The sequence below is a fragment of the Oncorhynchus clarkii genome, chromosome 4 (assembly GCF_045791955.1).
Source record: "Oncorhynchus clarkii lewisi isolate Uvic-CL-2024 chromosome 4, UVic_Ocla_1.0, whole genome shotgun sequence".
NCBI lineage: Eukaryota > Metazoa > Chordata > Actinopteri > Salmoniformes > Salmonidae > Oncorhynchus > Oncorhynchus clarkii.
This window is the reverse complement of record NC_092150.1, coordinates 4,389,573-4,406,469: the sequence shown is the minus strand read 5'-3', so window position 1 is coordinate 4,406,469 and position 16,897 is coordinate 4,389,573. Positions and strand designations below refer to the sequence as shown.

At 45.4% G+C, this 16,897-nt stretch overlaps 1 protein-coding gene across 7 annotated transcripts in view; it reads left to right on the top strand.

The window, feature by feature from the left end:
• Positions 1-16,428, top strand: part of LOC139406330 (calcium release activated channel regulator 2B) — a 43,452-nt gene extending 27,024 nt beyond the window's left edge. For 5 of the 7 annotated variants that reach the window (XM_071148827.1, XM_071148825.1, XM_071148831.1 and 2 more), the window contains 6 exons: positions 162-294; positions 5,866-5,947; positions 9,306-9,420; positions 11,100-11,207; positions 14,006-14,082; positions 14,690-16,290. In XM_071148827.1, coding sequence (XP_071004928.1) covers positions 162-294; positions 5,866-5,947; positions 9,306-9,420; positions 11,100-11,207; positions 14,006-14,082; positions 14,690-14,786 — 612 coding nt within the window. In that variant the 3' untranslated portion in view covers positions 14,787-16,290. Of the gene's footprint in view, positions 1-161; positions 295-5,865; positions 5,948-9,305; positions 9,421-11,099; positions 11,208-14,005; positions 14,083-14,689 lie in introns of all 7 variants that reach the window. The other 2 variants (XM_071148829.1, XM_071148828.1) reach the window with 2 other exon arrangements.
• Positions 16,429-16,897: the final 469 nt, after the last annotated feature.

Here is a 16,897-nt window from a genome sequence, read left to right as displayed (position 1 = left end):
GAGAGAGAGAGAGATATATGCAAATATAGGACATTTGCAGGACATTTGCATTCTGTAAAACCACGATGGAAGGTCTGGGACATACTTACGTTACGACTGAGAATTTAGACAGACCAACTGAATAACGTCGCATACCCCCCCATCTGCTCCTTCCTCTACAGGCCAGACTGACCAGCACCCACCCTCAGAGGGTATTCAAGGTGGTGTTTTTGGGGAACTCGGGAGTGGGCAAAAGCTCCTTCATCCACCACTACTGCAATGGACACTTCCCCAACACACTGGGTACTACTGTGGGTAAGAGAGTTAGACCCAATAACACACTGGGTACTACTGTGGGTAAGAGAGTTAGACCCAATAACACACTGGGTACTACTGTGGGTAAGAGATTTAGACCCAATAACACACTGGGTACTACTGTGGGTAAGAGATTTAGACCCAATAACACACTGGGTACTACTGTGGGTAAGAGAGTTAGACCCAATAACACACTGGGTACTGCTGTGGGTAAGAGAGTTAGACCCAATAACACACTGGGTACTACTGTGGGTAAGAGATTTAGACCCAATAACACACTGGGTACTACTGTGGGTAAGAGAGTTAGACCCAATAACACACTGGGTACTACTGTGGGTAAGAGAGTTAGACCCAATAACACACTGGGTACTACTGTGGGTAAGAGAGTTAGACCCAATAACACACTGGGTACTGCTGTGGGTAAGAGAGTTAGACCCAATAACACACTGGGTACTACTGTGGGTAAGAGAGTTAGACCCAATAACACACTGGGTACTACTGTGGGTAAGAAAGTGGTCATGTCCAAAATCTGTCTCGCTTACTACATACTATTTATAGCATACTCTTTAGTATTTTTTTTAAATTTTTTAAAATTGTACCTTTATTTAACCAGGCAAGTCAGTTAAGAACAAATTCTTATTTTCAATGACTGCCTAGGAACAGTGGGTTAACTGCCTGTTCAGGGGCAGAAAGACAGATTTGTACCTTGTCAGCTCGGGGATATGAACTTGCAACCTTTCGGTTACTAGTCCAACGCTCTAACCACTAGGCTACCCTGCCGATGTAAGCAACAAATATCAACATACTAGACTCACTAATTTTGAGTGTGTGTTGTTGCCACCATTCCTTCATTTCGGTACAGCACGTTCCCCTCAGCCGATTATCAGCTGTTGTCGAAGACGATTCACTTCCTCAATATCATGCAGAGAAATGTACTAGATGAAAAGCTGGAATGATTACGACATCCAGGAATTTAAAGCATATAACAATTTAGAGGTAGTGGACTACATGGGCAATTGGGGAGGGAGTGGACTACATGGGGAATAGGGGAGGGAGTGGACTACATGGGGAATAGGGGAGGGAGTGGACCACATGGGGAATAGGGGAGGGAGTGGACTACATGGGGAATAGGGGAGGGTGTGGACTACATGGGGAATAGGGGAGGTAGTGGATTACATGAGGAATAGGGGAGGTAGTGGACTACATGGGGAGGTAGTGGACTACATAGGGAGGTAGTGGATTACATGGGGAATATGGGAGGGAGTGGACTACATGGGGAATAGAGGAGGGAGTGGACTACATGGGGAATAGGGGAGGGAGTGGACTACATGGGGAGGTAGTGGACTACATGGGGAATATGGGAGGTAGTGGATTACATGGGGAGGTAGTGGATTACATGGGGAGGTAGTGGACTACATGGGGAGGTAGTGGACTACATGGGGAGGGAGTGGATTACATGGGGAATAGGGGAGGGATTGGACTACATGGGGAATAGGGGAGGGAGTGGACTACATGGGGAATAGGGGAGGGAGTGGACTACATGGGGAATAGGGGAGGGGGTGGACTACATGGGGAGGTAGTGGACTACATGGGGAGGTAGTGGACTACATGGGGAGGTAGTGGACTACATGGGGAGGTAGTGGACTACATGGGGAGGTAGTGGACTACCTGGGGAATAGGGGAGGGAGTGGACTACATGGAGAATAGGGGAGGGAGTGGACTACATGGGGACTAGAGGAGGGAGTGGACTACATGGGGACTAGAGGAGGGAGTGGACTACATGGGGAATAGGGGAGGGAGTGGACTACATGGGGAATAGGGGAGGGAGTGGACTACATGGGGAATAGGGGAGGTAGTGGACTACATGGGGAGGTAGTGGACTACATGGGGAGGTAGTGGACTACATGGGGAGGTAGTGGACTACATGGAGAATAGGGGAGGGAGTGGACTACCTGGGGAATAGGGGAGGGAGTGGACTACATGGGGAGGTAGTGGACTACATGGGGAATATGGGAGGTAGTGGATTACATGGGGAGGTAGTGGATTACATGGGGAGGTAGTGGACTACATGGGGAGGTAGTGGACTACATGGGGAGGTAGTGGACTACATGGGGAGGTAGTGGATTACATGGGGAATAGGGGAGGGAGTGGACTACATGGGGAGGTAGTGGACTACATGGGGAATATGGGAGGTAGTGGATTACATGGGGAGGTAGTGGATTACATGGAGAGGTAGTGGACTACATGGGGAGGTAGTGGACTACATGGGGAGGTAGTGGACTACATGGGGAGGTAGTAGACTACATGGGGAGGTAGTGGATTACATGGGGAATAGGGGAGGGATTGGACTACATGGGGAATAAGGGAGGGAGTGGACTACATGGGGAATAGGGGAGGGAGTGGACTACATGGGGAATAGGGGAGGGGGTGGACTACATGGGGAGGTAGTGGACTACATGGGGAGGTAGTGGACTACATGGGGAGGTAGTGGACTACATGGGGAGGTAGTGGACTACATGGGGAGGTAGTGGACTACCTGGGGAATAGGGGAGGGAGTGGACTACATGGAGAATAGGGGAGGGAGTGGACTACATGGGGACTAGAGGAGGGAGTGGACTACATGGGGAATAGGGGAGGGAGTGGACTACATGGGGAATAGTGGAGGGAGTGGACTACATGGGTAATAGGGGAGGTAGTGGACTACATGGGGAGGTAGTGGACTACATGGGGAGGTAGTGGACTACATGGGGAGGTAGTGGACTACATGGAGAATAGGGGAGGGAGTGGACTACCTGGGGAATAGGGGAGGGAGTGGACTACATGGGGAATAGGGGAGGGAGTGGACTACATGGGGAATAGGGGAGGGAGTGGACTACATGGGGAATAGGGGAGGTAGTGGACTACATGGGGAGGTAGTGGACTACATGGGGAATAGGGGAGGGAGTGGACTACATGGGGAATAGGGGAGGTAGTGGACTACATGGGGAGGTAGTGGATTACATGGGGAATAGGGGAGGTAGTGGATTACATGGGGAGGTAGTGGATTACATGGGGAGGTAGTGGACTACATGGGGAATAGAGGAGGGAATGGACTACATGGGGAATAGGGGAGGGAGTGGACTACATGGGGAATAGGGGAGGTAGTGGACTACATGGGGAGGTAGTGGACTACATGGGGAATAGGGGAGGGAGTGGACTACATGGGGACTAGGGGAGGTAGTGGACTACATGGGGACTAGGGGAGGTAGTGGACTACATGGGGAATAGGGGAGGTAGTGGACTACATCGGGAATAGGGGAGGTAGTGGACTACATGGGGAGGTAGTGGACTACATGGGGAGGTAGTGGACTACATGGGGAATAGGGGAGGGAGTGGACTACATGGGGAATAGGGGAGGGAGTGGACTACATGGGGAATAGGGGAGGGGGTGGACTACATGGGGAGGTAGTCGACTACATGGGGAGGTAGTGGACTACATGGGGAGGTAGTGGACTACATGGGGAGGTAGTGGACTACATGGGGAGGTAGTGGACTACCTGGGGAATAGGGGAGGGAGTGGACTACATGGAGAATAGGGGAGGGAGTGGACTACATGGGGACTAGAGGAGGGAGTGGACTACATGGGGAATAGGGGAGGGAGTGGACTACATGGGGAATAGGGGAGGGAGTGGACTACATGGGGAATAGGGGACGTAGTGGACTACATGGGGAGGTAGTGGACTACATGGGGAGGTAGTGGACTACATGGAGAATAGGGGAGGGAGTGGACTACCTGTGGAATAGGGGAGGGAGTGGACTACATGGGGAGGTAGTGGACTACATGGGGAATATGGGAGGTAGTGGATTACATGGGGAGGTAGTGGATTACATGGGGAGGTAGTGGACTACATGGGGAGGTAGTGGACTACATGGGGAGGTAGTGGACTACATGGGGAGGTAGTGGATTACATGGGGAATAGGGGAGGGAATGGACTACATGGGGAGGTAGTGGACTACATGGGGAATATGGGAGGTAGTGGATTACATGGGGAGGTAGTGGATTACATGGGGAGGTAGTGGACTACATGGGGAGGTAGTGGACTACATGGGGAGGTAGTGGACTACATGGGGAGGTAGTGGACTACATGGGGAGGTAGTGGATTACATGGGGAATAGGGGAGGGATTGGACTACATGGGGAATAGGGGAGGGAGTGGACTACATGGGGAATAGGGGAGGGAGTGGACTACATGGGGAATAGGGGAGGGGGTGGACTACATGGGGAGGTAGTGGACTACATGGGGAGGTAGTGGACTACATGGGGAGGTAGTGGACTACATGGGGAGGTAGTGGACTACATGGGGAGGTAGTGGACTACCTGGGGAATAGGGGAGGGAGTGGACTACATGGAGAATAGGGGAGGGAGTGGACTACATGGGGACTAGAGGAGGGAGTGGACTACATGGGGAATAGGGGAGGGAGTGGACTACATGGGGAATAGGGGAGGGAGTGGACTACATGGGGAATAGGGGAGGGAGTGGACTACATGGGTAATAGGGGAGGTAGTGGACTACATGGGGAGGTAGTGGACTACATGGGGAGGTAGTGGACTACATGGGGAGGTAGTGGACTACATGGAGAATAGGGGAGGGAGTTGACTACCTGGGGAATAGGGGAGGGAGTGGACTACATGGGGAATAGGGGAGGGAGTGGACTACATGGGGAATAGGGGAGGGAGTGGACTACATGGGGAATAGGGGAGGTAGTGGACTACATGGGGAGGTAGTGGACTACATGGGGAATAGGGGAGGGAGTGGACTACATGGGGAATAGGGGAGGTAGTGGACTACATGGGGAGGTAGTGGATTACATGGGGAATAGGGGAGGTAGTGGATTACATGGGGAGGTAGTGGATTACATGGGGAGGTAGTGGACTACATGGGGAATAGAGGAGGGAATGGACTACATGGGGAATAGGGGAGGGAGTGGACTACATGGGGAATAGGGGAGGTAGTGGACTACATGGGGAGGTAGTGGATTACATGGGGAGGTAGTGGACTACATGGGGAATAGGGGAGGGAGTGGACTACATGGGGACTAGGGGAGGTAGTGGACTACATGGGGAATAGGGGAGGTAGTGGACTACATGGGGAATAGGGGAGGTAGTGGACTACATGGGGAGGTAGTGGACTACATGGGGAGGTAGTGGACTACATGGGGAATAGGGGAGGGAGTGGACTACATGGGGAATAGGAGAGGTAGTGGTCCTCATGTGGAGGTAGTGGACTACATGGGGAATAGGGGATACTTATTTTCCACCATAATTTGCAAATAAATTCATTAAAAATCCTACAATGTGATTTTCTGGAGAAAAAAAAATCTCATTTTATCTGTCATAGTGGGTACCTATGATGGGTACCTATGATGAATATTACAGGCCTCTCTTTATATAGTGGTCTGTGTGAGTGGTCTGTGTGTATATAGTGGTCTGTGTGTAAATAGTGGTCTGTGTGTATATAGTGGTCTGTGTGTATATAGTGGTCTGTGTGTATATAGTTGTCTGTGTGTATAATGGTCTGTGTGTTAACTGCAGGTGTCGACTTCCAGATGCGTGCTGTGACACTGGGCTCCACCACCATCGCTCTTCAGCTCTGGGATACTGCAGGACAGGAGAGGTTTGTGTGTGTGTGTGTGTGTGTGTGTGTGTGTGTCAGTGGAGGCTCCTCTGAGGAGGAAGGGGAGGACAATCTTCCTCAGTGAATTTCAGAAAAATAAATTATGTGAAACAAAAAGTTATCTTATTTAGATACAACTATAGTAAATAATAATTGATTAAAACCCTGTTTTGCAAACAAGGTCTACAGTAGCCTCAACAGCACTCTGTAGGGTAGCGCCATGGTGTAGCCGGAGGACAGCTAGCTTCCGTCCTCCTCTGGGTACATTGACTTCAATACAAAACCTTGGAGGCTCATGGTTCTCACACCGTTCCATAGACTTTTACTGTATTTATGACAACTTCCTGGAGGATGTCCTCCAACCTATCAGAGATCTTGCAGCCTGAGCTGACATGTTGTCCACCCAATCAAAGGATCAGATAATGAATCTAGTACTGAAAGCATAAGCTACAGCTAGCTAGCACTGCAGTGTGCACATGTGGTGAGTAGTTAGAACTAGAGAGAGAGCTATATTTCGTTGTGTATATCTTTTTCACTTTTATTTACTTAGCTAGCGAATGCAGCTAGCTAGTTTAGCCTACTCAAACACCTGGCTAAAACAGAGAGGGATGCTATGTTAGCTAGCGGGCTATGGCTATCCAACAAAGAGGGATGCTATGTTAGCTAATTGGCTATGGCTATCAAACAGAGAGGGATGCTATGTTAGCTAGCGGGCTATGGCTATCAAACAGAGAGGGATGCTATGTTAGCTAGCGGGCTAAGGCTATCAAACAGAGAGGGATGCTATGTCCAGTCGCAATTTAACGGCTCAGACACGAGACGTATGTGGCAGGGTCTACAGGAAATCACGGACTACAAAAACAGCCACGTCACTGATACCGACGTCACGCTTCCAGACAAACTAAACACCTTCTTTGCCCACTTTGATGATAGTACAGTGCCACCGTCGCGGCCCACTAACAAGGACTGCCCCCCCCCTCTCCTTCTCCGTGGCTGACGTGAGTAAAACATTTAAACATGTTAACTCTCGCAAGTCTTCCGGCCCAGACGGCATCCCTAGCTGCATTCCTCAGAGCATGCGCAGACCAGCTGGCTGGTGTGTTTACGGACATATTCAATCACTCCCTATCCCAGTCTGTTGTCCCTTCAAGATGGCTACCATTGTTCCTGTACCCAAGAAGGCAAAGATAACTGAACTAAATGGTGTGTGTGTGCTCAGCCCCCTCCTGTACTCCCTGTTCACCTACGACTGCGTGGCCATGCACGCCTCCAACTCAATCATCAAATTTGCAGATGACACAACAGTAGTGGGCTTGATTACCAACAATGATGAGACAGCCTACAGGGAGGAGGTGAGGGCCAGGAAAACAACCTCAGACTCAATGTCAACAAAACAAAGGAGATGATTGTGGACTTCAGGAAACAGCAGAGGGAGCAGCCCCCATCCACATCGACGGGACAGTTGTGGAGAAGTTGGAGAGTTTTAAGCTCCTGGCGTACACATCACAGACAAACTGATATGGTCCACCCACACAGACAGCGTGGTAAAGAAGGCGCAACAGCGTGGCCTGGTATGGCAGCTGCACCGCCCTCAACCGCAAGGCTCTCCAGAGGGTGGTGCGATCTGCACAACGCATTCACCCGGGTCAAACTACCTTCCCTCCAGGACACCTACAGCACCCGATGTCACGGAAAGGCCAAAAAGGACAACAACCACCCGAGCCACTGCCCTTTCACACCACTACCATCCAGAAGACGAGGTCAGTACAGGTGCATCAAAGCTGGGACCGAGAGATTGAAAAACAGCTTCTATCTCAAGGCCATCAGACTGCTAAACAGCCATCACTAACTCAGAGAGGCTGCTTCCTGAAATTAGAGACCTGATCACTGGACACTTTAATAAATGGATCACTAGTCACTTTAAACAACGCCACTTTAAATAATTCCGCTTTAATCATGTTTACATATCTTACATTACTCATCTCTTATGTATATACTGCATTTTATACCATCTACTGCACCTTGCCTATGTCGCTCGGCCGTCGCTAATCCATATACTGATATGTGTATCAGGTAGTTGTTGGGGAATCGTTAGATTACTTGTTAGATATTGCTGCACTGTCGGAACTAGAAGCACAAGCATTTCGCTACACTCGCATCTGCTAACCATGTGTATGTGACCAATAAAATGTGATTTTATTTGTTAGCTAGCTGGCTCTGACTATCCTACACTGGAACTTCCAAGTCAAGGTAAGGTTTTGGTTTTATTAATTAATTGCCAGTGTAACTGCTAAACTGCTTACTGACTGTACTGCATGAATGTAGCGGGTTTACCAATGCGGTAGTTCTATTATCCATGGTGACTATGACGTTACTTTAGCTAATATGGTGACGATGACGTAGGCTGTGTGTAGCGGTTATGATATGAAGGTTTTGACGCCTGGCCACAGACAGCTGATGCGTTTGTGCATTGAAGTCCACAAGCGAAGGGGAAAAAGGTGAGAGGAGGGGAGCGCGTAGATGCGAGAAGTAATTATATAATGATTAAAGGGATCATGCTGTTTGTGTGTGGCTGCTATGAAAATGAACTGTGTTTGCGTGTGATCAGGGGGTGTATTCATTCCGCCGATTCTGTTGAAAAACATTTCTCAAATGGAACAAAACGGGGATAAACATACCTGAATTTGTCCAATAGAAACGCTCGTTTGCAACTGTTGGACTAATGATTACACCCTAGATCAGCTAGATGCAGGTAAGAGTGTCCAAGTTGGTATTGAATGTGTCACTGTCTGTCACCTGGATTACTAATATGTCTGTCGGCCTGTGTGCTCCTACGTTGTAAACTTTAATTCATATAATAGGTTGTAGCAACCACATGATGGGTACAGGGAAAATGTTAGTATCATGTAGTAGCCTAAACCTATCACTGTTACATTGACCTGTGTGAATGGAATATGAATGAGAGTCATCCAATATGCTCTAATACAAATAATGCTTATGAAATATACTAATCCTCCCTCATCTTAAATGGCACCAACCGGCACTGGTCTGTGTGTGTGTGTGTGTCTGTCTGTGTGTGTCTGTCTGTGTGTGTGTGTCTGTCTGTCTGTGTGTGTCTCTGTGTGTCTCTGTGTGTCTCTGTGTGTCTCTGTGTGTCTCTGTGTGTCTGTGTGTGTCTGTGTGTGTCTGTGTGTGTCTGTGTGTGTCTGTGTGTGTGTGTGTCTGTGTGTGTGTCTGTGTGTGTGTGTGTCTGTGTGTGTGTGTCTGTGTCTGTCTGTGTGTGTCTGTGTGTGTGTGTGTGTGTGTCTGTGTGTTTGTGTGTAGTCATTTTGTACTGTATCTTTTCTTCATGTCCAAGGTTCCGCAGCATTACCCAGCAGTACTATCGCAAGGCTGATGGAATCCTCACCATGTATGACATCACTGACTCCGCCTCCTTCTCCGCGGTCAGAGGGTGGATGGACCTTGTGCAGGTGAGTGAATGGACAGGTGAAGGGGCGAATAAATGATTGCAGTTTTTTGCATACAACCCCATCATGTGACAGGCTGTTGGGAAATATGAATTTGCATACAACCCCATCATGTGACAGGTTGTTGGGAAATATGAATTTGCATACAACCCCATCATGTGACAAGTTGTTGGGTAATATGAATTTGCATACAACCCCATCATGTGACAGGCTGTTGGGAAATATGAATTTGCATACAACCCCATCATGTGACAGGTTGTTGGGTAATATGAATTTGCATACAACCCCATCATGTGACAGGTTGTTGGGTAATATGAATTTGCATACAACCCCATCATGTGACAGGTTGTTGGGTAATATGAATTTGCATACAACCCCATCATGTGACAGGTTGTTGGGAAATATGAATTTGCATACAACCCCATCATGTGACAGGTTGTTGGGTAATATGAATTTGCATACAACCCCATCATGTGACAGGTTGTGGGTAAAATGAATTTGCATACAACCCCATCATGTGACAGGTTGTTGGGTAATATGAATTTGCATACAACCCCATCATGTGACAAGTTGTTGGGTAATATGAATTTGCATACAACCCCATCATGTGACAGGTTGTTGGGTAATATGAATTTGCATACAACCCCATCATGTGACAGGTTGTTGGGTAATATGAATTTGCATACAACCCCATCATGTGACAGGTTGTTGGGTAAAATGAATTTGCATACAACCCCATCATGTGACAGGTTGTTGGGTAATATGAATTTGCATACAACCCCATCATGTGACAGGTTGTTGGGTAAAATGAATTTGCATACAACCCCATCATGTGACAGGTTGTTGGGTAAAATGAGTTTCATGTTAATTATATAATATATCTGGTAGTAACATGTTAATTATATATTATGTCTATGATAGTAACATGTTAATTATATAATATGTCTGATAGTAACATGTTAATTATATAATATATCTGATAGTAACATGTTAATTATATATTATGTCTATGGTAGTAACATGTTAATTATATAATATGTCTGATAGTAACATGTTAATTATGTAATATGTCTATGGTAGTAACATGTTAATTATATAATATGTCTCTGATAGTAACATGTTAATTATATAATATGTCTGATAGTAACATGTTAATTATGTAATATGTCTCTGGTAGTAACATGTTAATTATATAATATGTCTGATAGTAACATGTTAATTATATATTATGTCTATGATAGTAACATGTTAATTATATAATATGTCTGATAGTAACATGTTAATTATATAATATATCTGATAGTAACATGTTAATTATATATTATGTCTATGGTAGTAACATGTTAATTATATATTATGTCTATGGTAGTAACATGTTAATTATGTAATATGTCTCTGGTAGTAACATGTTAATTATATAATATGTCTGATAGTAACATGTTAATTATGTAATATGTCTCTGGTAGTAACATGTTAATTATATAATATGTCTGGTAGTAACATGTTAATTATATATTATGTCTATTATAGTAACATGTTAATTATATAATATGTCTATGATAGATATATAATATAATTAACATGTTACTATCATAGACATATTATATAATTAACATGTTACTATCATAGACAATATAATTAACATGTTACTATGATAGTAACCTGCTCCTCTTCTGTACTAGGAAAGGATGTCTGAGGGGGCGGTCTTGATGCTGCTGGGAAACAAAATGGACTTATCAGAAGATCAGAAGAGGGAGGTTACCACCAGAGAGGGACAGCGATTGGCTGAGGTAAGATTATATTCTGATGACTGATGAGTCTTCAGGACTTCTAATGGCTGAGGTTGTTTTTACTACTCGGTTTACTACTATGTGCACCTAGAACCCTGTCTTTCAAAGATAATTCGTAAACATCCAAATAACTTCACAGATCTTCATTGTAAAGGGTTTAAACACTGTTTCCCATGTTCGTTCAATGAACCATAAACAATTAATGAACATGCACCTGTGGAACGGTCGTTAAGACACTAACATTGAGCACGTCTGGGACCTGTTGGATCGGAGGGTGAGGGCTAGGGCCATTCCCCTCGGAAATGTCTGGGAACTTGCAGGTACCTTGGTGGAAGAGTGGGGTAACATCTCAGAGCAAGAACTGGCAAATCTGGTGCAGTCCATGAGGAGGAGATGCACTGCAGTACTTAAAAGTACTTAGTACTTAAAAAAAGAGGACCCTGTCTTTCAAAGATAATTCGTAAACATCCAAATAACTTCACAGATCTTCATTGTAAAGGGTTTAAACACTGTTTCCCATGTTCGTTTAATGAACCATAAACAATTAATGAACATGCACCTGTGGAACGGTCGTTAAGACTCTAACAGCTTACAGACGGCAGGCAATTAAGGTCACAGTTATGAAAACTTAGGACACTAAAGAGGCCTTTCTAATGACTCTGAAAAACACCAAAGGAAAGATGCCCAGGGTCCCTACTAATCTGCGTGAATGTGCCTTAGGCATGCTGCAAGGAGGCATGAGGACTGCAGATGTAGCCAGGTCAATGAATTACAATGTCTGCATTGTGAGACGCATAAGACAGCGCTACACGGAGACAGGACGGACAGCTAATCGTCCTCGCAGTGGCAGACCACGTGTAACAACATCTGCACAGGATCGGTACATCCCAACATCACACCTGCAGGACAGGTACAGGATGGCAACAACAACTGCCCGAGTTACACCAGGAACACACAATCCATCCATCAGTGCTCAGACTGTCTGCAATAGGCTGAGAAAGGCTGGACTGAGGGCTTGTAGGCCTGTTGTAAGGCAGATCCTCACCAGACATCACCGGCAACAACGTCGCCTATGGGCACAAACCCACCGTTGCTGGACCAGACAGGACTAGCAAAAAGTGCTCTTCACTGACGAGTCACGTTTTTTTCTAACCAGGGGTGATGGTCGGATTTGTGTTAATCATTTCGAAGGAATGAGCGTTATACTGAGGCCTGTACTCTGGAGCGGGATCGATTTGGAGGTGGAGGGTCCGTCATGGTCTGGGGCGCTGTGTCACAGCATCATCGGATTGAGCTTGTTGTCATTGCAGGCAATCTCCTCCCTCATGTGGTACCCTTCCTGCAGGCTCATCCTGACATGACCCTCCAGCATGACAATGCCACCAGCCATACTGCTTGTTCTGTGCGTGATTTCCCCCAAGACAGGAATGTCAGTGTTCTGCCATGGCCAGCGAAGAGCCCAGATCTCAATCCCATTGAGCAAGTCTGGGACCTGTTGGATCGGAGGGTGAGGGCTAGGACCATTCCCCCCAGAAATGTCCTGGGAAACTTGCATGTGCCTTGGTGGAATAGTGGGGTAACATTTCACAGCAAGAATTGGCAAATCTGGTGCAGTCCATGAGGAGGAGATGCACTGCAGTACTTAATGCAGCTGGTGGCCACAACAAATACTGACTGGTACTTTTGATTTTGACAGCATTGCCCAGCAGTACTATGTTCAGGGACACATTATACCATTTCTGTGAGTCACACGTCTGTGGAACTTGTTCGGTTTATGTCTCAGTTGTTGAATCTTGTTCATACAAATATTTACACATGTTAAGTTTGTTGAAAATAAACGCAGTTGACAGTGAAAGGACATTTCTTTTTTTGCTGAGTTTATATTTAAATTGGTTTGCTATGTTTACTACAATGTAACTACTATGCACTACTATATTTAGTTTACTACGTGTACTACTATAACTACTGTGTACTTCTATATTTAATTGAGTTTAGTATGTCTACTACTATAACTACTGTGTACTTCTATATTCAGTTTAGTTTACTATGTGTGTGTAGTGTGGTGGTGTGGCATGGTGTGGTGTGGTGTAGTGTGGCGTGAGGTGATGTTGTGTGGTGTAGTGTGGCGTGAGGTGATGTTGTGTGGTGTAGTGTGGCGTGAGGTGATGTTGTGTGGTGTAGTGTGGCGTGAGGTGATGTTGTGTGGTGTAGTGTGGCGTGAGGTGATGTGGTGTGTTGTGGTGTAGTGTGGTGATGTTGTGTGGTGTGGTGTGGTGTAGTGTGGCGTGAGGTGATGTTGTGTACTGTAGTGTGGCGTGAGGTGATGTTGTGTACTGTAGTGTGGCGTGAGATGATGTTGTGTGGTGTATTATGGCGTTAGGTGGTGTTGTGTGGTGTAGTGTGGCGTGAGATGATGTTGTGTGGTGTAGTATGGCGTGAGGTGGTGTTGTGTGGTGTAGTGTGGCGTGAGGTGATGTTGTGTGGTGTAGTGTGGCGTGAGGTGGTGTTGTGTGGTGTAGTATGGCGTGAGGTGATGTTGTGTGGTGTAGTGTGGCGTGAGGTGATGTTGTGTGGTGTAGTGTGGTGTGGCATGAGGTGGTGTGGTGTAGTGTGGCGTGAGGTGGTGTAGTGTGGCGTGAGGTGATGTTGTGTGGTGTAGTGTGGCGTGAGGTGATGTTGTGTGGTGTAGTGTGGCGTGAGGTGATGTTGTGTGGTGTGGTGTAGTGTGGCGTGAAGTGATGTTGTGTGGTGTTGTGTGGCGTGAGGTGATGTTGTGTCCTGTTGGGTTTTCTCTACAGCAGGACAATGCAGTGTTCTATGAGTGTAGTGCAAGGAGTGGATACAACATAGAGGAACTGATGACACAGCTGGCATGGTATGTAACATCATTACAGCTGGTATGGTATGTAACATCATTACAGCTGGTATGGTATGTAACATCATTACAGCTGGTATGGTATGTAACATCATTACAGCTGGTATGGTATGTAACATAATTACAGCTGGTATGGTATGTAACATAATTACAGCTGGTATGGTATGTAACATCATTACAGCTGGTATGGTATGTAACATCATTACAGCTGGTATGGTATGTAACATCATTACAGCTGGTATGGTATGTAACATCATTACAGCTGGTATGGTATGTAACATCATTACAGCTGGTATGGTATGTAACATCATTACAGCTGGTATGTTATGTAACATCATTACAGCTGGTATGGTATGTAACATCATTACAGCTGGTATGGTATGTAACATCATTACAGATGTCGTTCTCCCCCTGAACAAGGCAGTTAGCCCACTGTTCCCCTGAACAAGGCAGTTAACCCACTGTTCCCCGGTAGGCCGTCATTGTAAACAAGAATTTGGTCTTAACTGACTTGCCTGGTTAAATTAAAAAAGCATCAGTCTGGTCCTTTTAGCGAAAATATATCTTTACCCGAAACATCTCTCTATATTTTCTGCTTCTTCCATAGGTTGTTATCGGCCCAGCAGGATCAGCAATGTGAGGAGACTCTCCATCTGTCAGCTGACCACTCCAACAGAGACAACAGGAAGAGCTGTTGCAAGTAGGACAGGAACATAGAGCTAGACAGAGGGCTTATCTTTGTATCTGTGCCATAATGGCTGTTGTGACATCATGGGCAGCGCCATTGTGGACTTTCTCCATTTTTAAAGTGGGACATTTTCTTCTTATTTTGTGTTTTATAAAAAGCATTTTTATCTACACCGAACAAAAATATAAACTCAACATGTAAAGTGTTGGTCTCATGTTTCATGAGCTGAAATAAAAGATCACAGAAACGTTCCATACGCACAAAAACCTTATTTCTCTCAAATGTTTTGGACAGATTTGTTGACATTCCTGTTAGTGAGCATTTCTCCTTTGCAAAGATAATCCATCCACCTGACAGGTGTGGCATATCAAGAACCTGATTAAACAGCATGATCATTACACAGGTGCACCTTGTGCTGGGGACAATAAAAGGCCACTCTAAAATGTGCAGTTTTGTCACGCAACACAACGCCACAGATGTCTCAAGTTGAGAGAGCGTGCAATTGGCATGCTGACTGCAGGAATGTCCACCAGAACTGTTGCCAGAGAATTAAATGTTCATTTCTCTATCATAAGCCGCCTCCAACGTCATTTTAGAGAATTTGGCAGTACTTCCATCCGGCCTCACAACCACAAACTACTTGTAACCACGCCAACCCAGGACCTCCACATCCGGCTTCTTCTCCTGCAGATCAGAATCAGACGATGATTCAGTAAAATCGTTGAAATTGTTGTATGTTGCGTTTTTTATGTTTTTGTCCAGTGTAATATTGGTGATTTAGCGCCACCTGCAGTGCTGGAGTTTTGAACCATTTATTTTACATTGGGGGGGAAAATGCATTAATTTATTTTGGCCAATAGATGGCAGTAATGTAACATAAAGCTATTTAAAAATATACATGTGTAACCCACTTTGAAGAAGAAGGCAATGCTCTGATCATTGACAGATGGCTCCCAACCCATAGAAATCCCCACCCCAGTTGACTACTTTAAAATGGCGGAAGCCCTCAATGACAATGTCCATGCTAAAATGGGTTCTAAATCCATCCACAGTCCTCTTTCTACTTCTATAGACAGGAAACCGGAAACAGTAGGGACTCATCCATGGTCCAAAGCTGTTCTAGCAACATGTGTAAGAGAGTGAACGGTGAGATTAGGGTACGATACCATTAACCTAAGCACTTAGAAATACTCTTCTTCACTGTGTATTTTACAAGTGTATGTGGGCCTATAAAACACTGTTAGACATATACAGTAAATACAAACAGTTCTGATGAAGTTTACTGTAAATATATTTTATAGACTGATACATCTTCTATGTAAATATGTTTACTGTAATTATATTTTATAGACTGATATAACATTGTCTATGTTATTATGTTTACTGTAATGTATTGTATAAACTGCCTCATTGTCTATGTAAATATGTTTACTGTAATTATATTTTATAGACTGATACAACATCGTCTATATAAATATGTTTACTGTAATGTATTCTATAGACTGATACATTGTCTATGTAAATATGTTTACTGTAATGTATTGTATAAACTGCTACATTGTCTATGTAAATATGTTTACTGTAATGTATTCTATAGACTGATACATTGTCTATGTAAATATTGTTGTTGTGATACTAATAAAGTTATTGATAAGTAACTATACGTCCTCTGTACTTCTGCATCAAATCTCTTCCCTTCAGCCTCTGTGTCCTTCATTATTATAGTGTTTGGCAACTATTGACCAATAAGTCAAGAACACAGAACAGCCTGCTAGAAACAGCCTGGTGGTAACAGTCTACTGGTGGTAACAGTCTGGTGGTGGTAACAGTCTGGTGGTAACAGTCTGGTGGTGGTAACAGTCTGGTGGTGGTAACAGTCTGGTGGTGGTAACAGTCTGGTGGTGGTAACAGTCTGGTGGTAACTGTCTGGTGGTGGTAACAGTCTGGTGGTGGTAACAGTCTGGTGGTGGTAACTGTCTGGTAGTAACAGTCTGGTGGTGGTAACAGTCTGGTGGTGGTAACAGTCTACTGGTGGTAACAGTCTGGTGGTGGTAACAGTCTGGTGGTAACAGTCTGGTGGTGGTAACAGTCTGGTGGTGGTAACAGTCTGGTGGTGGTAACAGTCTG